This window comes from Astyanax mexicanus, chromosome 1 (genome assembly GCF_023375975.1).
Source record: "Astyanax mexicanus isolate ESR-SI-001 chromosome 1, AstMex3_surface, whole genome shotgun sequence".
Lineage (NCBI taxonomy): Eukaryota > Metazoa > Chordata > Actinopteri > Characiformes > Acestrorhamphidae > Astyanax > Astyanax mexicanus.
In genome coordinates, this window is record NC_064408.1 from 117797501 (window position 1) to 117821197 (window position 23697).

A 23697-nucleotide genomic window follows, 5' to 3' on the forward strand; every position below is an offset into this window, starting at 1 on the left:
TGCGTATACGCCTCTCTAACAATCAGCACTACAAAGCAGCCTGGCCTACATGCATTTGTAGGCCACATTAACAGCCTGCCTCAGCAAACGAGTGATGCAACGTAACGAAACTACAGTACCACACTGAGGTGCACAGGTGCATCATTTATTCATCATATCCCCCCCCCACACACACACACACACACACACACACACACACACACACACACACACACACACACAATGTCCTCCAACAGCTCACTGTCTCACAGATATTCAGCAACTACTGTGTGTTTCTGAACCAGTTTCTCTGATTTTGCTGTTTATAGGTATATGTTTGAGTAAAATGAACGTTGTTGTTTTACTCTATAAACTACAAACTAGGAGTGGGCAATATTATATCGTATACAATATATCGTGACACAGAAATATCGTGATATTAAAAATCCATATTGTGATAATAGGGCTGTTCTGTCTTAAAAAATAGTCTATTATTATTTACTGTGAAGCTTTAGGTGTATTTATTGTATAATTGTTTTAGTTTGCAGTTTATATGCATGCACTAAATATTCTGCAATATTTTTGTTGCATTATATTATTTTATGCTATATTATTTATTTTGCCACATTATGATTATGCTGTTATACTCATACAATATTCCTGAAATGAATTAATTATTTTTCTGTTTTCCTATTTCACCAAGTATATCGTTATTGCAAATATACCCTGAAATATCGTGATATTACTTTAAAACCATATCGCCCTCCCCTACTACAGACATTTCTCAAATTCCTAATAAAAATATTGACATTTAGATTAGATTTATTTGCATAAAATGAGAAACGGCTAAAATAAAAAAAAATAAAAAATAAAAAAAAAAAGATGCAGAGCTTTCAGACCTCAAATAACACAAAGAATTCATATTCATAAAGTTTTCAGAGTTCAGAAATCAATATTTGGTGGAATAACCCTGTTCTTTTGCATCTTGGCATGTTCTTCTCGACAAGTCTTACACACTGCTTTTGGATAACTTTGTGCTGCTTTACTCTTGGTGCAAAAATTCAAGCAGTTCAGCTTGGTTTGATGGCTTGTGATCAGGTTTTTTTAATTTGGTAAAAACAAAGAAACTCAACATTTTTAAGTGCTCTCATTTCTTTTTCCAGAGCATTTGTATAAAATTTTACTGTACAAAATTTCAATGTTGATAAATTCAATCAAATTCAATTAAAACTATTAAAAGATTTAATTAGAAGTATTGTTTATTTAAAGATTATTTTATTATATTATAATTATAATTATAAAATCTGTTTTATCTTTTGGCAAATTCAGTTTTATTTTATTCTGTTCTCGTTTATCTTTTTTTTTGCGAAACATTTTGGATTGTAAGGTTAACATTTGTTAAAGAAAATAAATGTTATTAAATAATACCAAATGGCAACATTTTATATATTGAAACTTCTGAAAAACAAAAACATAAATGTAAGCTGTGTGATACACAGTAGAAACTCTAATCTCTACTCTTAGATTTGACTAATACTCAGTGGTGATGACTTCTGAGGGAAGTCTGCCCCCTGCTGGTAACAGCACACATTCCTCGTAATTTACAGTGAATTCAGCTGCCAAACTTCATTACATTCCTTAATATTCAGGAAAAAAACATGTAACAAGAGAAGCAAAATCGCTTTTGGAACATCTGTGCACATATAAATAATACACGTGTATACATGTATACATGCTACTCTACTTTAAATTCTACTTTGTCATTACGTGGCTTTACTTTAAGTATAATAATTTTCTTCATTTCCCTGGGTACTACTTTTTTTTTTTTTTTTTTTTTGCTGTTTTAAACAAAAGAAAAATTCACACTGTTCTCTTTTCCCATTATATATCTACTAGAGACTGATTATATCTGTCCAGTATTATTTATTTTACTTTAATCCTGGATATATAGACATCTCAGTTGGGGGAGTTCCATATCAATACTACATTTTAGCAATAATGCAATAGTGTATTCTTGAAATATATATATTTTTATTGTTTATCATCACCAAGAATTTCGTTATTTATGGTATTATGAAAATACCATAAAATATTGTAATATTATTTTAGGGCCACATCACCCACCCCTAGTTTGGAAAAAAACTTTTTTTTTTAAATAACACTCCAGTAGATACAGATACAGTATTTTAGTACTTAAGTACAGTAGTGAAGTAAAAATAATATTCCAGTGGATACAGATACAGCATTTTAGTACTTAAGTACAGTAGTGAAGTAAAATAATACTCCAGTAGATACAGACACAGTATTTTAGCACTTAAATACAGTAGTGAAGTAAAAATAATACTCCAGTAGATACAGATACAGCATTTTATTCCTTAAGTACAGTAATGAAGTATAAATAATACTCCATTAGATACAGATACAGTATTTTATTCCTTAAGTACAGTGTACAGTACAGTAGTGACGAAGTACTATTTCCTTATTATACTATACTATACATCTTATGATATATAGTGCCAGAAATAATAGCAAAACATGATTCTATTTTAATCCACCAACATATTGACTACAATGTAGCATAATAATGCCCTTTTATAAAGTAGTTGAATATTGGCAGAATTTCTTTATATATTAAATATTTAAAATAAAATAGCCACCTAAACACAACAGAGAAACATAGATATCAGCTAAAATTAATTTATTGTAGGATAAAATCGATCATTTAAAGGCCTGGGAGGTCATAATGTTTTGTCTCACTGGAGTATTGTCTAAACTAAGTAAAATACAGATCTAAAGAAATGTATATTTTAGAGAAAACACTTTCTAACGGTCATTTAACCTAAACAAACGCCTCGATAAAAAGCTGAAAAGTGAAGAAATGCTTTTTAAAACAGCTGGAAAGCACAAATTTAGATGAAAATACAATGAAAAACGGGCTTATTAGAGGGCCTAGACCTAAATCACAAAAATATTAAAGTTATAAGGTACTTTTTTGTAATTTAAGTCACTACTGTGGACATAAAACGTGTATTTTACCATAAAATGGCTTATTTATGATATAAGTTAGCTAGCTAGCATTTCCACGCTGCTTTTTGGAATTGTCCGTTCTACCTTAAAAAGGGTGGCAGTTACATTATGGAGCCAGAGGCGCCATAATGCAACTGCAGTCCCATTTAAGGTGGAACGGACAATTCCAACGTGATGATCACTTATTTGAGCATTTCCAGCCCAAAAACTCGCGTTTTTAACCTTTTAATCACCAAATTTCCCCCACGGAAATATTAGTAATGAACTAGTAAAGATCCAACACTCACCAGTCCATCTATCTGGATCCGTTTAACCTGGGAATCCAGAGATAGCGTAGCCACCGGTGCTGCTGCTGTTTCCTTGCGCGCCGCCATTGTAGCGAGGGAGAGAGAAAGGAGGGGGAGACCAGGCCGTTTCCTGTAGTGGAGAAAAGCTCCGGGCGTGTCCCAAACGCATAACTCAAGGCCTTACCCTACTTCCTCCGGAGTGCACTATCAGAGTATTAGGACAAGCCCCCTAGCTGTAGTGTAGGTGTGGAAAAAAATCATTTTTTAAATGATTTTGTTATATTTTTTAGGTTATTTTTATTTGTTAACAATAACGGATTAATTAATCCTATATGTAATATATTAGTTTTATTATTTACATAATTTAACTAATTTTAAAATAAGAGCATAGTTAAAGAAATTGAATAAAGAAAAAAAATATGAATAATTTAGTTCAAGTCTTTGAATGGTTAATTACCCAATAAATACTTTCTAAAAGTGTTTTTTTTTTTTTTTGCAGAACAAAAAAAGCTGAATCTTTTTGATGTTTATTTTGAAAATTTTATTTGTGTTTTATTTGTTAACGATAACTGATTAATCAATCCTATATGTAGTATATAGTTTTTGTTTTACTTTTTTAATATTATTATTTACATAATTCAAGGAATTGTTCAATAAGAAAATAAATAAGAAAATGAATAAAAAACAAATTGTGAAGAATTTACTTTAAATTATTTTTTCCTGAATATATAAAACATGTTAGAATGGTTAATTACCCAAAGAATACTTTCTAAGTTTTTTTCTTTGTTATGTTTATTTTGTTCTATTTTTAAGTTGTAATTTGTTAAAAATAACTTTATATTTTCATTTAAATAACTGAAGAATTATGTAAATTAAGAAAATAGGCCAAATGCCTTTAAACAAACCTCTTAAAATCCATAGATTAAAAATATCATACAAATGTCTTAGAACGGTGAATTACCCTTTTTTTTAAGTTGCTGCTTTGTGTTATTTTTTTCGTTTACAATAATTAAGTTAATGTTTTATTTTATTATTTACATAATTAACATAAGTCAAGGAATGTAAGTGCATTCTTTATGAACGTGTCTTTATAAATATAATAATCGGCAATAATAAAAAAAAACTTAACAGCAGTTTCAAGGGATTTGATTTTTGATTCAAAGAAACATATATGACAAAAAAAATCTAATACAGAAATGAATCCTTTTCAAACGTTATAATTCAGAAATTTAACATAAAAATGTAATTAGGGAAAGGCTGCCTTTAAACAAACGTCTTGAAATACAGAAAGAAAATTATTTTTCCTGATTATATAAAAAGTCCTGAATGGTTAATTACCCAAAATATATTTTCTTAAAGTTTTTTTTGCCAATCAAAAAAGTGTGATCTTTATGAGATTTTTTTTTATTTTCATTCAAATAACTTAGGAAATTATGTAAATTATTTAAAAAATAAGAAAAAAGGCCAGATGCTTTAAAAACACACCTTGAAATCCACAGATTTCTTTTCTGAAATAGAATATATCATAAAACATCTTAGAATGATTAACTGTCCAAAGAATCCTTTTTTATTTTAAATTGTTGCCTTATGTGTTTTTTTTATTTTATTTATTTATTTATAATTCAGGGAGTTTAGGTGCATTATTTAAGAATGTTACTTTATGAATATAATACTCTGCAATAAGAATAAAAAAAAAACTTAACAGAAAAAAATATATGTGACTAAAGTAAAAACAGAAATTCAGATTCAAATTTCTAATTCAGAAAGTTATAACTCATAAATCAAGGAATTGTAAAACAATTTAATTAAGGAAACAATTAAGGGAACTTCTTGAATGTCAGAAAGAAAATGTTCCACAGAATTAAAATTGTTTTTTTTCTTGAGTAGAATATATAATTTAAATCTTAGAATGGTTAATCACCCCAAACATACTTGCTCGAAAAATCTAATTTGGTTCTAAAAATTTGAATCTTTTTTTTTTTCTATTTTATTCAGGCCATAGAATTCAACCTTTCAGTTAACAGCTGTGCTGAACTTGTCAATAGTTAATTACTTGAATTTCTTGTGTTTGAGAGCATCAGTTGTAAAGTAGTGAAGAGGTAGAGTTACAGGTACACAGTGAACAGCGAATATTTGAGTAATGTTCTAATAAATATTATGAGAAGCAAAAACTACTTAATTAAGTAAAGAAAAATACTTTAAGAAATAAAGGTCAATCACAAAGGTTAATGACAAAACTGACTCTCATCAGGAGCACTCCAGGGACGGAAGAGCAAGGGTTTCCTCTGCTGTACAGGATAAGTTCATCAGAGTTACCAGCCTCAGAAACCACAAGTTAACAGTTTCCCAGATAAGAGCTTAGCTAAATGCTTCTTCACAGAGTATTTTGGTTTGTTTAACTCTTTAAAGTTACTACATGATTCCTTATGTGTTCCTTCTAAATCTGGATCACTTCAGTATTCATTTATTACAGTGTAGGAAAAACAATACATTGTGTCCAAACCATTGATTGGTACTGTACAGCTTGACCGTATCGAGATTTAATCCTGATACTTCATACACATGAAGTGTCCAGTTGTAACTAATGCATTATGTTCACTTACAGAGTCAGAAAGTACAGTGGGAGACCTTAAAGTTTAATTAAAAGTTACTATAAAACAGAGTCCATCATGTAAACATTACAGAGGCAAGGACATGATAACATTTCAGGTTAAATTTTGTATTGTGTTAAAGGAAGTTTGAGGTGTGGAACAGAGTTGAACAAAACGTAATGCTATTAAAACCATCATGAAATCCAGGAACACCAGCTGAAAATAAAAAAGCAAATTAAGAAAATATTAAACCTGCTTTAAAGGATATCCATGTTGTAATTAAGTGCATAGAATTCCCAGGTTCTGTCATTTTAATAATCCTTTAATAACCATCATCATTAAAAGAGAGATACAAAATGTTGAGCTTCTGCATCATTCAAATACACCAGAACTTCCAAAAATAAACCTTTATATCATGTCAAATGTGACATTATCAAAAAGGTAAAAATGTATACATCTATTCTACTTGCTTTTCAACTGTAAAACCTAATCGGGTAAAACCAAAGATGATAAAAACAACAGTCTGCGGGACGAAGAAGTGAGGTTCGTAAAATTCAACTGAGCTTACAAGGGGTACAAAAGGGGGACCAACATGCAAACCTTCCTGCTATACAGAGGACAATCTCTGCATGATCAAACAGATCTTGATTCAAATGCATAAAAATTGGTCCGAAACGAGCTGAAAATAGGTACAAAAAAAAAAAAAAAAAAAAAAAAAAAAACTGAACAGTAAAAAGTGTTAAATACAACTTCTAAAAAGAGAGTAACATGCATCTATACAAGGTGGAACCGCGGTCCCGGCGTGGCGATGATGTCGCTGTAGGGCTCAGACTGGGACAGCTCCACGGCTTGCTGTTTCTTCAGGACCAGGAAACTGTAGAACTTGGCGGCGGCTTGTTTCTTGTTGTTGTTCTTGCACAGCTCCAGCAGGCTGATGGACTGGGCTCCGGTCTTCGCCACCACACGCTGCAAAAAACAAAAAACGGTCAGTCAGATTTACATAATCTATTAAAAAGCTATATTTTTAAAAATTCGTCATTCAGTACAGTAACACAGAGACACCCAGTCCCACAATGAGAAGTGTGTGTTAAGGCCTCGGCATACTTCATGCGGAGACGGCGTTTGTGTGAAAACGAACAGCCGCGGACGTCGCACAGGGGCTTCGCTTACCGTGTGTCGTGCACATGGAAGCTGGGTGAACTCCACGGCCGAAAACACAACGCGACAACGCCTGTGATTGGTAGTTAAAGAGGTGTGCCAAGAAAACAAACATGGACGATTTTGAAGAGAGGCTCGCTGAGCAGTTACACAGTTACCGTCACCTTTATGATTCTTCATTAAAAGATACATACCGGAGCTTGTCTAGACAGAGCGCGATGGATGATCGTTTTCCGGTAGTCATTAAAAACTTAACTTTATTAATATCTCAGCACCACCTGCGGTTGTGGAGCATACGAGAAAGGCAAAGCGAAGCCGCAGAAAGTATGCCAGCTCTAAAGCTCGAGAAAGCTTTTTACAATCCAAATGCTGGATTCACAAAAAAATTTAAATAAAAAATAAAATATTAAACCTAAAGCAAATACAAAAGCTCAAGTATTCAAGACTATGATATTTTTCTAATAAAAGAAGATGAGCTATATATATATATATATATATATATATATATATATATATATATATATAAAAAAGGATAAATAAAATAGGTGTGGCATAGGAAAGACATTTTCCTTATGTAGAAACTACAAGTACTTGATTTCTAGTTATTCAGCTATTTAAACAGACACTCAATGCAAAGTTTAAAAACACTTAAAAAAAATTTAAACATATTTTTCATATTATGAGAGTTCTGAGGAAAGTCTGAATCTGAAACAATTCAGCACGTCAAAGATTAATTTTAAATGGTGATCAATCTTTTCAGTGCTTCCTGTCCACTTTTGCTCTTTTTTTCCATTTCTCTCCTTTTTCTGATAAAAGTACTCACTGTTGCTTATCAGCCTTTCACCTGTAGTTTGTCTAACATTTCCTTTAACCCCTGGATTTTGTGTTACTCATCATAAATGCTACAGATCAGCTGTTCTGACCTGTCTTTATGCTTATTTGTTTGGTCTGTTCCCATGACAAGAGCTCCGATTGGTCACTCATTTAACAGGTGTAAAATGCAGAAAACAGAGAGAGCTCTCAAACACTTAAAAAAAATAAATAAAATAAAATAAATCTGATGTTTGTCACAATATCACAGCAGTACTGTTTGTTGTAGCATACCTGAAGCCCATGCAGCATCTGCTGGGTTCTCTTGTTCCATCTTCTCTCTTCTTGGTCCTGGTCTCCTTGACCCTCTCCTTCCTGTTTAAACAGAAGAAGAAAACATGATCATTAAACAGCTCAAGACTTGCAGGACAAATAGACTATATATACACAGTTTTTATTTAACATGTCTCTCTTCCATTCAATAAAGTCACTGAAACAACTAAACTACTGAAACAAGTGAAAGTCATTTCTCTAAATGTTCCGTCTATCAGATCACTGAAGAAAGTTCTCACCTCCTCCTCCTCTTCGCTGTCGTCCTTGTCTTTGCTCTTCTCTCCCAGCAGGTCCAGCTCAGGGACGAGTCTGGAGAGGTTGGTGGTGTCCTCGGGTGGCAGATCCACCTGTGGCATATCAAGCTGCTGGGACAGCACTGACTGCTCCATTGGCTGCAGAGACTGATCGAGGATGCCCATTGGCTGAAGAGCAAAGACAGAAATAAAGAAATTGTTATAGTACTAAGAATACAAGCTTGAGAAAGTAAAAAAGCCTATGGGCCAGCCTTTGGAACCACATGCACTTGATTTGACCTCTGTATGCAAATTTCAACCTTGTATTATATTAGTTATATATTTATAAATTTATAAATCTGAATTCATATATATATATATATATATATATATATATATATATATATATATATATATATATATATATATATATATAAAAGAAGAGAGAGAGAATTAAAACTTTTGTTGAACATTTTGGATGTTTTTCCTTGGTTGTCAGTAAACATTCAACATTAAAACATTCAGCAACGCATAATACATTTACCTAAGAAGTGCTTCTTAAGTCACACAGAAGTGAAATTTACAGAGAGAAGTACAGCCAGTCTTTAGGTAAACAAATACTGAAGCTAAATTCCATAACTTTTTCAGATTTTTCATGACTGTACAAACCCAGTCTTAAAATAACACATAAATTACACATTTAGTAAAAGTAAGCAGTATAATTTTGTATGTGGGTGCAACACAAAGAAAAATATCTGCCAATAAATGTTATCTGTCTAAGGTACTGTCAGATACTAAAATGTGACTTGTAACAAATAAACTTTTTTTATCAGCCAGTATTCTGTCAACCAAATTAAATTACGTGTTGTTTTAAGTGTTTCCCTGCTTGGAACTTATTTTAAAAAAAAACAGGCAGGTTTAAGCAAGAGAAGCTGTGAAGTACTAAGAAACATGCAGACACCTGCAATAATCCAAAAATCTAAGCCTATATAATAGAGACAACAGGCTCAAGGAGAAGCAGCTGGCACAAGCAGACTCACCGGCAGAGCGGCTTCGGCCTCCTGGGACTTGCGCTTGACTCCCCGCTGCCTGGAAGGAGGAGGCATCAGAGTCTCGTCCAGAGCCGTTCTGCTGCCCTCGATTGATGAAACCTGCAGCATGCTGGGCTCCTCCACAATGGTCTGATCTACAGCACACAAAACAAACAAGGACAATTTATTCTCAGCTGTGTTTTAAACCAGAAAGGGCAAAACATTTAGGGGTGTTTTCACAACGACACTTTTGAGTCAGGTTAGTTTGGACTCAATTTCACTGTTGATTGTATTTATTTGGGTCACAGTGCAAAAACTGTGATCGCACTAGGATGTGAACACAAGTACAACCACGAGGTTGGGACTCTTGGTCAGTAGAGGTGTGCCAAAAAATCGATTCACATAAGAATCTTGATTCTCATTTACTACGATTCAGAATCGATTTAAAATGTCCCAAAATCGATTCTGAGGGGCGGGTTTTAGACTGATTTTGGGCTGGGTATTTTTGTTGGACCTGGCAACCCTGGGGATAGCGCTTGTCCCTTCAAACGGAGATCTTCCAGACACACACAGAGCGTAGGTGTTTGAGAATCACCGGTAAGATGGCAGAACAAGCATTATATTACCTTAGATTAATGTGTAGTTTTAATGTTTTATGGCAGAATGCTTCATAACAAGCATAAAAAAGATCGCTAGTAGTTAGTTTCAGTAACTGTTAGCTAGCTAACTAGCTAACTTTCCAGTTCCACCTTAAATAACGCTACAGGTGGCAGCGGGCTGCAGCATTTAAGGCGGAACGGAAAAATACAATAAGCTAATCAGAGCTAATTTCAGCTCCTCATCACAGAGGAATTAAGGAATGGACAATATGAATTAATTTCTCCACCTCCTGCCCCCTTTCTGAAGAAATACAACGACCTTAAATTAACTAGTTAATCAGCAGCTGCTCCTGAACTTTAGCGCTCCAGTGCTATCATCACATCAGCCCAGCAGCGTCACCTACACACCACCGCTAGTAGCCTGGTAATAAATCAGTGTTATTTATTATTTATTTATTGTTCATTAACGTCATTGTGATATCCCAGTGATTCCTCTGTCACTGAGGACCCACATTCCTGCACATTTTATTGTTTTTGTAACACATTACCTGCTTCAGGACCAGTGTATATTTTGGAGGCTTTTTTCAATAAGATTCATAAGCCAGAAGCAGAAATTTTTATAAATCAAATCGTTTTGAATCAAAAATCGATTTTGAATCGAATCGTGGCCCCCAAAATCGGAATCGAATCGAATCGTGAGATAGTAAACGATTCCCACCCCTATTGGTCAGGTCTCAAACAAATTCTGGAGCAGTTAGTCATGTTAAACAGCACATAATTCACACTAGTGGGGGGACATATTTGGGTGGCACAGTCAGTGGTTAGCATGTTTGCCTCCCAGCACTGGGGTTTTGGGTTCAAGTCCCTTTCTAGGTAGAGTTCCTGTGTGTGTGCGTGTGTGTGTGTGTGTGTGTGTGTGTGTGTGTGTGTGTGTGTGTGTGTGTATATATATGAACAGCTTGAAAAATTTAATACTGAATGAAACCAAAGGACATTTTAAACAAGTACAATGATCTGCAAGAGAGATGAAACTAATGTTTTGTGCAAAAAAAGAGAATTAAAACATTTGTTGAACATTTAGGATGTTTTTCCTTGGTTGTCAGCAATTTAACCATTTTTACACCACCACTGAATAAATTAAACAGTCCAAGTATATTTTTGCATTGCTTATCAAAGACAAATCAACTGCAAAACTACAATTTAAACCTTTAACATTTTAACAAAGCATAATACATTTACCTCAGCGGTGCTTCTTAAGTAACACAGAAGTGAAATTTACAGAGAGAAATACAGCCAGCAATTTACTGGACACAGTAAATTGCCCAGAATAATTGAATAAACTGATCTGGTGTGTATGTATAAAGTGTGTGGTATGTATGTAAGCTTGTGTGTGTGTAAATGTGTGTATGACAGTGCCCAGGTATTAACTGGCACTCTGTCCTGGGTAATGCTTTAGTGCCCGATTCAGTCCTCCAGGTGAACGGGGTTGTTTCCGGTTGAGAGTACGCTGTGCGCTATTGGCTGCTGCTTCTCACCGGTGTGTGGATGAGTGCTGAGTATGAATGGTTGTGTGCAAAAACGTGTAAATTGTAAAGCGTCCTTGGGTTTCTAGAAAGGCGCTATATGTATTAATAGTGTAACTTCATATAAGGTGCATCAGATTATAAATTAACACCATCATTAAACATCTATTTCCCGGTCTATTTATATGCATTAGGCACATTATGCCACACTAGTAAGAATGCATACGTAAAGAGAACTAACCGTGGTTAGCAAGCGCATAGCATCTGACAGCATTTGGAAACAACTTACCGATAACATCACTCCTCTGTGTGATCTGCTCTTCACGAGGAACCTCAGGATTCTCAAGCTCCTTCAGGAACTCCTCCAGGCTGTCGGCCTCGCCACCCTTCCTTCTCTTCCTCAGCTCGTCTGGTACCAGCGGGGTCAGGCAGCGTGTGAACATCTGCCAAATACAACCACATTTTATTAATAACTGCACAAATATCTATCTTTAAACTCATGTTAAATCAAGCCTGGGAAAAACATGACTATTTTAACAGATATCACTGAAATTGCCAACAAATTAACCTACAAACACCCTGATACAGATAAGACGCAGACACCTTAAATGCACCACTGAGCTAGACTAAGCACAACGCTGCTGATGGTTGGCGGCCGTACCTTAAGCATTCTGCTGTTCCAGAGAGGCTGTGCAGGCAGAGAGAAGAGCTTCTCCACTCCTCCAGTCTCCTTCCACATCATCAGCTTCTTAGTGGGCGGAGCCAGATCCAGCGTGGTGACAATATCGGAGTAGTCGCTCAGCTGAGCGCGGATGGTCTTGCTGTCGAGTTCCTTCAGGCTGTCCACAATCAGCTTCCTCTTCCTCTTAGCCTTCGTCTCTTTTACTGTATTTAATAACAGAACCATCATTAATCATGATACAGAAGTTAGGATTCAATATCTTACAATATACTGGCATAAGACGTACTTTTACTCAGGTCTGGGTATCTTGTGCTTTATACAAGAGTTCTATCAAAAAAGTGACTTAAGTAAACGTTTAAGTGTTCTTTACACTCCACACTTAAGTAGAAGTGCTACAGTATTTAACACTATCAGTAGTCAAGTATCGTGAGTAGTTCATTGTAAAATGTAGTACTGAAAGTAACAGTACTGTTACTGTAGTAAAAATAATACTCCAATGGATATGGATACATCATTTTAGTACGTAGGTAGAGTAGTGTAGTAAAAATAACACTCCAGTAGATACAGATACAGCATTTTTAGTAATTAAGTACAGTAGTGGAGTAAACCTAATATTCCAGTAGAGTCTAGATACAGTATTTTAGTACTTAAGTACAGTAGTGAGGTAAACATAATACTCCAGTAGATACAGATCAACATTTTTAGTACTTAAGTACAGTAATGGAGTACAAAATAATTCTCCAGTAGATACATATACAGACACAGCATTTAGTACTATATCTACATCTCTTGACTTACACAGGAAGCAAGACAATATACATTTTTATTAAGCAGCAGTTACATATAATTGTTTAACAATATTTAATCTAAAACTCAAAGGATGGATTTCCTTACCAGTGATGTCAATGGGCTCCAGGGCAAAAGCCTCCTCCTCATTAGGCACCAGCGTGGTCTGTTCGGTCTGGTCTGTGGTGTTGGGTAGAGGCTCCACAGGGCCAGAATCAGGACTGTCTGGAGCACCGGCTGCTGATAACGCAAACACAATAAAAAACAAAATAAGATATACACAACTGATGTTCAACAGGAAAAAAATTGGACAAAGCTAACAAATTGCTTACGGGAAAAGTTATCAAAGTCGTCGTCATCATCTCCGTGGTCTGGGGGCATCATAACGCTGTCAGTGATGGCTGGAGGATCATCAAATATTCCTCCACCACCATCGCTGCTCAAAAGTTTGTCCACTAAAAAGAGAGCAAACAATTCCCATAAAAAATACATTTCAAAAACTAAAGAAAATCAAACATTTAGCTGCAACTTCCCATTAAAACTGCGTCCAAAATCCTTACCAAGTATTCCACCATCACTGTTCTCCAGGTTGTTTTCACCAAAGTCATCATAGTCAAGGTTGGTTGACTTATCAGGAAGGTGGGCAGGACCAGGTTCTGCTTCCAGCAAAAGGTTGGAGGCAGATGACCCGTGAATGATGTCCACCTCGAAGGCACTTTCCTCCCTCATGATCTCCCGATCATCCATGCCGAAGTCACCTGAAATCAACATGAAAACATGAAAGTTCACAAAAACTCAACAGAAATCAAGTGAATCTGCCTCAGTAATTTCTCTTTTACTAGATAATGAACTTCAATCTTACCAAAGTCATTGTCTGCCATGATGCTGAGGTTGCCCACTTCTTCTCTCATGGTGATCTCCTCCACTCGGCTCTGGTTCAGAGTGAACTGTTGTGCTACATCTATGTCACTGGAAAAGATCAAGAGTAGAATTATTTTAGTACAAGATTTAGTCATCAGAACTTACTTAGAAATATTACACAACTCTAAACAGCATATAAATCAATCTGCCGGTCTGTGAGGGAAAGATTTTAATCCTGCTCTGGCTAGAATTTGCATCTCTCCCTAAAAATGTACAGTATTTGCCCTGCTACTAACTGCAAAGTAGACATTTCAGCCCAGACTTGCCTGAAGTCCGACATACTCCATTTTCCTCTGAAATAATATTGTTACTGGACATAAAGAAACTTGAATTTTACAGTTATTTAGGCTGCTTATTTTTAATAAATCTGAAGCACAAGTAAAATTATCAGGTTTATTTCAGCAGAGTATGCTTTGCTGTAGACACTACAGTAAAACCGGTGTGCATTTTTCACATGCCACCATACCGCCAAAGAAGCAGTACAGCTCAACAGCTAACGATAGCCAGTTAGTATGACAAGCTAACACATCAGAGTGACCGTAGCTCAGCTCTGTGGAGTCGAGCGCTCTGTCCTGCCTGGAGAGAAACGAGAACAGTACTTTATCTGAGGAGCGCTTGCTGCTGTTCCTCGCTGCATGAGTGTTTTTATCAGCATAAAATAGAAAACTAACAAATAGTGTAACGTTGTGGGAACAAGCAAACCTAATACTAATCAAAGCCTTAATAAAGCCTTAGTGTTTTACACTATATGTACTTCTAACAGTTCAGTAAGTCACAAACCTATATTAAAGCCCAGTCATGCAGGAAAAATTTAATAAAATGATAAAAAATACTGTGATATACTGTGAAATAATTTTTTTGTCATACCACCCAGCACTAATGCTGAATTGACTAAGCAACCTGTGAGAAGGCCAAACTTACTCAAGATCTGGAAGGGGCTGATCAAAGTCATGGAACTCCTCTGGCAAGGTGATGGCATTGTAGGCAGCCTCCCGATTGTCTTCGGGAAGATCCACAACACCTGAAAAGCACAAACCATTCAAAACTCATTGCCTGAATCACCTTTTAGCACAGACAGACAAATGTGCAAATGTAAACTACAGTCATTCTAAAGACAATATGAGTCTATTATTACCTGGTCGGAAAGCCATTTTGATCTTAATGAAGGCTTCGTTACAGTCAGCGAGCAGGTACTTGGCTTTCCTGTGGTAGATTCTCACCACACCCAGGAGAAGATGACCAGACGTACGCAAAGCCATTTTCACCTACAGACATAACCAGATTAGTTAGTATTAGTAAGATATTACCAGCAATCCAGTCAAGAATTAAAGTACAATAGTTCTTCTACAACAACTGGACTGAGACTTTACTAACGCTACAGCCATTTAAATACAGCCAATTCTAGGCAGCATCTCCCTTCAGTCATTAGGAGAATGTTGTAGACAAAAGGCCAAACGGCTTTTAAGGCTATTTACAAAATATCAGAAGTGTCAGATAAGGTATAAACAAACATGCCTTTGGTGAAATGATGCTCTCCACACTGCTCTCCAAGTTGCACTCGAAGACATGGGCTTTGGTCAGCTTCTTGTCCCAGTGGGCCGCTAGCCAAATCTTGGCCAACGGCCCACGTTTGCTGAGGACGAAGTGGGCGTAAAACATGGCCCCTGATCTCACTCAAACACCAAGGGACAGCTACACCTGTGGAACACAGAGAGACAGATATAACACACATAAATAACTGACCTACATAATCTTCTATACTAATATCCCTATAGCCAATACATGGCATTAGTCCATGTACATAGTCCATTAGGTTTTGGTTCATCTGCTCCAGAGATAACTATTCTTTTGGCAAAAATTTGTCTATCATAAAAATACCCTAAAATAGTGTGTATTGTTATTTTAAGAACAGCATTTGTTAATAAAGAATCAACATAACTGGAAAACAGTGTTTGATAAAGACAGCAAACAACAGTATTTGTATTTAAGTGCATTCACAAAGTTATAGGAATTAAATTTCATTTGCAATATTGACATAAAGTGGGATTCATGGATGTGGGAATTGTGGGCCCATATTACAAATATATGTTTCTGCAGACGACACACCATGATATAACTTTAGAAATAAATCTAACATTTATACACACCATACATGTTAAGCTTCCAACTAGTTGCATACAAACAATAAAATAAAAGGTGCCTCCTGAGAAATTTGTTTTGACATATTTGGTTTCACCTTTATTTAGCTAACTGTACACAAACTGCTCACAGCTTTAAACCCTCTAAAAGGTTAAATAAAACAACACATTTACTGAAACAAATAAAATAAATTAAAATTAGTTTAACTTCAATTCATTTAAGGTAGAGGAGCCAGTGTCGGCCCTGTTGTAGTAAAGTATTGTGATGGGCATCATAATATGGTGTTTTTCAGTGGACAATAATGTCAGCAAATATCATAGAAATATTTAGATATTGCCCTATATGATTTTTCTTTAAAAATATAAATAACTGATATCAGACTTGTATCATTGTGCATTCCTAATTACAAACATTAGAAAATAACTCATAACTATTTAAAATATTACATTTTGTGAAAGTAGACCAAGTGTGAGCAACATTTCACATCATTTACTTAACATAACATACATAATTAATATTAAACTATAACTTTTAAAAACATACAGCAAACACAAAATAGCAAATTCGGCTCTACAAAATTCAGATCTACAAAGAGACTTCATTTATTAGAATTAAGGCTAGAAACCTTGCAGTTTCTGTATTTTCAGTAAAAACAGCTATTTTTACATTAGATAAAACAGCAACAAGTGATCTAACCAAGAGTGCATGTCAATTTAATCAATTTAACTTCAGCCTAACATTAGATAACAACAATCCTTGCATTTAAGGTTGTATAAAGGGGACACCTAACCAAAATACTGTTACTAAATAACCTGCATTTTTTTAGACAATTATATCACGCTGTTTACAAGCTACCTAAAGCATTAAATCAACAGTAATTCAATATGCAATTGAACACCTCAACTTAGAGCTGGACAATATATATATATTTTTTAAGAAATGTAGTGTACGTTTCATTACAGAGACTATAACAGATTGTTACATTTTCGTAACGCTCATTCGGAGCAAAAATAAATAATTAAATCACTGTACTATGCATGAAAGCATATTTGAATATATGATATAGCGTACCTCTAATTTAGATTTTCACCAGACTTTAACAGAAGTAAATAATCCAACTAATAATGCACTTCATATGTCTAGAATTGAAGAAAAATACATTTTACAACATATATAACCTGTCTCTAATAGAGATTTTATGGGAAATGACTTTTTTTTTTTTTAGCCTTTGCTACAGACTGATATAAGGTTTGTACACTGATGGCACATATGCCCCTAGAAAAAGTCACAATATTTCAGAGCATTTTTGTAATAAATTTATTCAAATATGTTACCGAAATTATTGCACACTGTAGGATATGGCACACCTCTATGGTGCATCATAAGATTATCCCTAAATGTCATAATATATATTAGTTTTTAGCAAATCGCCCAGCTCTGTAAATATCAAGGTGACCGGTGGCTTTTATACTGCTTTTTTGTATCAACCAAAATGTAAAAATATATATTTTGCGATTTTATTTTAGGGCCAAATCGTCCAGCCCTTATCCGCCACTCAACTAGTTAACAAAATAGCTTAGCTAGCTAAAGACACTTGTTGCATTTAGATTCATAACTAAATTATCTTTAACATATTTAAAATAATGTCTACTAATTAAATCCCGATAAAAAATAACTTAAACTTACGTTTAAACCCATATTTAGTCAATTTAACAAACAAATAACGTTACCAAACTGAAGTGGAGTCCTTATTCGAATTTTCCGTTCCACCTTAAATACTGCAGCCGCTTCACTGTCTCCGCTGCAGCATTTAAGGTGGAACGGAAAATTCAAATAAGGACTCCACTTCAGCTTCAAAGCTAGATAGCTAGCTTAGCTATGTTAGTTAAACGAACACTTTTAAGAGTTGTAAACCAAATTATGACTATCATAATCAATTTAAAATAAGAGGTGAAGGAGAATTAACGTTTAAAAATTAGCAGAATCAGTTATTTAAATGCTTTAGTTGCAGAAAAGCGCCTTAAACAGCGGCTTAGCAACAGATAGCTACTTAGCTAGCTTAGCTAACTAACAAGCTAGCTTTGCTACTTCTCCAAACACACGACAAACTAGCTCGAAAAATCACATTTAAGTGATTTAAAACCCAGTAGAAATGCAACATGCAGTCTTATTTAATTTTCTAACTCATTAATCACGCACTAAACCTCGATTATAACAATTCTAACTGCAGCTGATGCTAGATAAAGCTAGCTGAAGCTAGCTGGCTAACCCCCCGTTAGCCAGCCAGGCAGCCAGCCAGGCAGCCAGCCAGCCAACGGCCGCCGCGCAGTTTTTAATAAACCGCTCTAGAACCCGAACTCTCAGCCCCGCTCCCGCTCACCTCTCACCGGCGGTCTCCCCGCCGCGGCCCCGGTGCTGCAGGTTCTCCGGCCCCCGCTGGACACAGCTCAAACACGGATTCTTCCCTCCGGACTCCGCTCTCTCATTGAAGCGCGGTAAGATGGCGCCTCCCGCTCAGCGACGCTTTAAAATCAGCGGGATGTTTACGGTCGAAAATCGGGCCGCGGGGCGGAGCGACGCCCAGCAAAGCGGAAGGGGCTGTCCCAATCCGACTTCAAAAACAATGGCTGTGCGCTTGTACACTACCTAGGCTGCCTACTAAGGGCACTAGCTGGTGGGATCGTTGTAGGCCTAGTCCCAAAGCTCTCACTGTAGTAAACTATTGAAGCCCATTCCCGCCAAAAAACTGAAAAAAAAATGATCACGTATTTTTTTTCCTCATTATTGAATTAATTATTTTTTAGATCCTAAGTCATAATTATGAGATATTATGCTTTTATTTTGAGATATTAAGTCGTTATCTTAAGATAGTAGGTCATTATATGGTGATACTAAGTCATTATTTTGAGATACTAAGTCATTTTGTGTTAGTAAGTCATTATTTTGAGGTACTATTTCTATTTTGAGATGCTAAGTGATAATTTTGAGATCATTATTTACATTACTTACAATCTCAAAATGACTTAGTATCTTAAAATAATGACTTATATATATCAAAAGAATGACTTACTATATCAAAATAATTACTTAGTATTTCGAAATAACTTGCTATTTTATAATAAAATAATAAGTTACTATCTCACAATAATGACTTACTATCTCAAAATAATGACTTACTATCTTAAACAATGACTTAGTATACCAAAATAATGACTTATACACCGAAAGAATTACTTAATATCTTGAAATAATGACTTAGTATCTCAAAATTATGACTTACCATGCCAAAATAATGACTTACTATCTCAAAATAATGACTGACTATTTAAAATAATGACTTAGCATCTCAAAATAATGACTTACTATATCGAAACAACGACTTAGACTAAGTGTCTCATAATTATGATTTAGTATCTCAAAATTATGACTTACCATCCCAAAATAATGACTTACTATTTCAAACTGTTTTTTTTTTTTGTAAAATAACTATATACTAACAAACACAACAATAATGCAAGCAGTAATGCACAAAATAACAAACAAAGCAAGCAAAATAAAATAAAGTAAAACACAAAATTCAACTACATTCAATAAAAAAAAAAATTATTACAATAAAAAAATAATAAGCTGCATTTACATGGATTTCCATTGTGATTTTCCTACTCATGTGGAGTTGCAACATGGGATACATGAACTATGGTAATAATATGGTAATAATTATATAATCAGACTGGAATTGAGAATAGAAATTCAGGCTGAACTCTGATTGAACTCTGTTTGCAGTGTTGTGGGGCTGAGGGAGGTTCCTGGACTGTAGAGCTGCAGGTGGAAGAGGGCAGCATTGCCTTACAAATCAACCCCACTGCTGAGCAGAGCCACAGCTTTATCTTTCAGCAGGTGTCTCACTCTCACTCTCCTGAGGAATCTGCTGACCTCTGTTTCAGTGATAAATTTACGTCTTTACTGCTGTTATCAGTATAATCAGCCTCAGCCAGCTTTAATTCTGCCTGCTCATCACATTTCACTAGAATCTCCTCAAACAAACCTACACTCCAAACAACAAGTCTCCTGTATAGTACAGAACAGGATACTTTAACTTTAGAATTTTTACACTTAAAAAGTCCAGACCAAGGTCTAAATCTAAGTTATTTGTATATTGTGTGAATTTTCAGTACTTCAGTGCTTCTCATTTAATGTGTTTTCTTTCTTTTTAGGATTTTTTTTTTCATTGTAATTTTAATATTGAAGACTATATAAGTCTCACATTTAGCTTTAAGGACAGATTGAGATGAAAAGAGGTGTCCCCTAGTTTAGCTAGCGACTGACACAAACCATTAGCAGTTTGTTCAGCTTATTGTAAAGAAAATGGTCTTAAAACATTGAAACTACACATTAAACTATGATAATATAGAGGCTGGCTACTGTCAGCAATAAGTGGGAAGGGCTCCTTGAGGGGGGGTTCTGATAACAGTAAATGCAATCAAATCCTCACAGCAATGCTCCAAAATATACTAGAAAATCTCATTCTTTCCTGGACATTAGAGGCAGTTAATCCCATTAAAAGCAGTATAAACTACTTGATTACCATCAGAGGAAATGAGCAGACACCTAAATTAACAGTTGTGCCAATCGGTGATGGCATAGTTACTTTGAAAAAGTAATCTAATTACTGATTATTAATTACCACTTTAAAAAGTAACTTAGTTACTTTATGGATTACTTGATTTTAAAAGAAAAGTAACTCTTAAGTTACTTTTAAGTTACTTTTAAGTTTCTTTTAAGATACTTTCACATTAACATAACCGTTTTGCCACAACTCACTTTATTGGAAGCTTTGCTCCACCTGCTCCGCTGTGACTCCAAACGTTTCTTTGATTTGATTTAGATTTGATTACAGTCATATGGAAAAGTTTGGGCACCCCTATTAATCTTAATCATTTTTAGTTGTAAATATTTGGGTGTTTGTAACAGCCATTTCAGTTTGATATATCTAATAACTGATGGACACAGTAATATTTCAGGATTGAAATGAGGTTTATTGTACTAACAGAAAATGTGCAATATGCATTAAACCAAAATTTGACTGGTGCAAAAGTATGGGCACCCTTATCATTTTATTGATTTGAATACTCCTAACTACTTTTTACTGACTTACTGAAGCACAAAATTGGTTTGGTAACCTCATTGAGCTTTGAACTTCATAGCCAGGTGTATCCAATCGTAAGAAAAGGTATTTAAGGTGGCCAATTGCAAGTTGTTCTCCTATTTGAATCTCCTCTGAAGAGTGGCATCATGGGCTCATCAAAACAACTCTCAAATGATCTAAAAACAAAGATTGTTCAGCATAGTTGTTCAGGGGAAGGATACAAAAAGTTGTCTCAGAGATTTAACCTGTCAGTTTCCACTGTGAGGAACATAGTAAGGAAATGGAAGACCACAGGGACAGTTCTTGTTAAGCCCAGAAGTGGCAGGCCAAGGAAAATATCAGAAAGGCAGAGAAGAAGAATGGTGAGAACAGTCAAGGACAATCCACAGACCACCTCCAAAGAGCTGCAGCATCATCTTGCTGCAGATGGTGTCACTGTGCATCGGTCAACAATACAGCGCACTTTGCACAAGGAGAAGCTGTATGGGAGAGTGATGAGAAAGAAGCCATTTCTGCAAGCACGCCACAAACAGAGTCACCTGAGGTATGCAAAAGCACTCTGTTTGTGTCCATCAGTTATTAGATACATCAAACTGAAATGGCTGTTGCAAACACCCAAATATTTACAACTAAAATGATTAAGATTAATAGGGGTGCCCAAACCTTTTCATATGACTGTCTGTGTTTTTGCAGCTAGTTAGCAGTTTGTCGCTACAGCCGGATGCTACAATATCTTTTTACTGAGGAAAATTACTTTATTCTGATTGCTGGATTGGAAATAGTAACGCAGTAGATTACTTTTTACCGAAAAAAATGGTCAGATTAGAGTAATGCATTTTTGACATCACTGGTTCCAACACTTTTGTCGATAAAGTGTATTTCTGACTGTAAATCAAGATTGACTAGTACAGTTCAATGTAGTATTAATTATTATTATATTATTAATGCATGCCTAAAATAAGCACACTATAAATTCTGAATCAGGTTATGCCCTTATAGACTCAGTCTGAAATTATGCATGTTAAATTATTATTGTTGAAAAGCCTCATTTTCAAATCAAGAGAGGCTAATTGTGTCTAATTTTCTTTGTACACCAATCAGTTTCAGCCGAGTGCTTCATCTCACCCCATGCGGCGCTCAGGCGAGCCGCCTAATGAATATTTAATGTCACACCCACAGAATCTCTGCAGAATAGAGAAGTAGCGGAATAACAACACAGAGTCAAACGCGCCAATTAATTGTTGTTTTTAAAGAAATTCCTGATTACTCTGATGGGGCTTTAATTCTTCCAGAATTATATGTTGTCTGGACATCAAATCTCTTCCATTCTGGAGAAAGAAAAGCAGGTTTTAGGAAAAGCTCACTCCTGTTTTTTGGGAGACACTTGGACTCGACAAAGCGAGATTTATTACTGTCCTCCCAGCCTTTTTAGTGGACAACCACAGACACTTCCACTGAGGTCAGAGTACAAATATGTGACCCGAATAAGGAGAAATATGCTGGATATCAGTCAGATGAAGGTCGTCACAGGCCAGACTCTTCATTTTCAGCACTATCAGTCTCTTTGTTATACATGGACCGTGTTAAGACCAGTCTGTGCTTCAGAAAACCACTTTACATGCTTTACACAGAACAATCTACAATAAAGTTTTCTTGTATTTAATGAACCATTTAACCAGTGAAGAACCATTTTTAACAGTTATTCAAACATTTTTTTCTTTACCTTGTTATCAAATCAAATCAAATCAAATCAAATACAGCTCTGGAAACATTAAAAGACCACTTCAGTTTCTGAATCAGTTTCTCTGATTTTGTTATTTATAGGTTTATGTTTGAGTAAAATGAACATTGATGTTTTATTCTATAAACTACAGACAACATTTCTCCCAAATTCCAAATAAAAATATTGTAATTTAGAGCATTTATTTTCAGAAAATGAGAAATGACTGAAATAACAGAAAAGATGCAGAGCTTTCAGACTTTAAATAATGCAAAGAAAACTAGTTCATATTCATAAAGTTTTAAGAGTACATGCATCTTGGCATCATGTTCTCCTCCACCAGTCTTACACACTGCTTTTGGATAACTTTATGCTTCACACTCCTGGTGCAAAAAATCAAGCAGTTCAGTTTGGTTTGATGGCTTGTGATCATCCATCTTCCTCTTGATTATATTCCAGAGGTTTTTAATTAGGTAAAATTAAAGAAACTCATCATTTTTAAGTGCTCTCTTATTTTATTCCAGAGCTACCTTCATGGTTACTATTTGTTACTGCACAATATACTGGTCCAGAAATGAATGCGTTAAAAATATCTTTGTCATTTTAAGACCAATTTATGCCACTGACACAATGATAATTGTCTAATGATGCAATTGCACTTTATAGATCAATAATCTTTCTAACTTTAGCTAATTAAGAAAGTTGTGACATTGCAATTGGAATATTAAAATA

General features: G+C 35.1%; 2 protein-coding genes across 4 annotated transcripts in view; both read right to left on the minus strand.

Annotated features, from left to right (window-relative positions):
* eif3ha (eukaryotic translation initiation factor 3, subunit H, a) overlaps nucleotides 1-3437 on the minus strand; it is a 109784-nt gene extending 106347 nt beyond the window's left edge. Inside the window, exon 1 of the mRNA XM_022679881.2 lies at nucleotides 3294-3437. Coding sequence (XP_022535602.2) covers nucleotides 3294-3380 — 87 coding nt within the window. The 5' untranslated portion in view covers nucleotides 3381-3437. The remainder of the gene's footprint in view (nucleotides 1-3293) is intronic.
* Nucleotides 3438-5908: 2471 nt separating this feature from the next.
* On the minus strand, nucleotides 5909-18638 carry rad21a (RAD21 cohesin complex component a). 3 transcript variants are annotated; one of them, XM_049467573.1, is made up of 14 exons: nucleotides 18487-18638; nucleotides 15476-15658; nucleotides 15096-15225; nucleotides 14882-14981; nucleotides 13902-14008; nucleotides 13600-13797; nucleotides 13372-13494; nucleotides 13148-13279; nucleotides 12233-12456; nucleotides 11861-12014; nucleotides 9459-9604; nucleotides 8425-8607; nucleotides 8147-8227; nucleotides 5909-6850 (listed from the first exon to the last, which is right to left on the minus strand). In XM_049467573.1, exons 2-14 carry the CDS (start codon nucleotides 15617-15619, stop codon nucleotides 6659-6661), a joined length of 1914 nt encoding a protein of 637 aa, XP_049323530.1. In that variant the 5' UTR covers nucleotides 15620-15658; nucleotides 18487-18638; the 3' UTR covers nucleotides 5909-6658. The 3 variants fall into 3 exon arrangements, with proteins under 3 accessions (XP_049323530.1, XP_049323531.1, XP_049323529.1); XM_049467574.1 differs by having other exon boundaries at nucleotides 13148-13276; nucleotides 18480-18638; XM_049467572.1 differs by having other exon boundaries at nucleotides 18480-18638.
* Between the last annotated feature and the right edge of the window lie 5059 nt (nucleotides 18639-23697).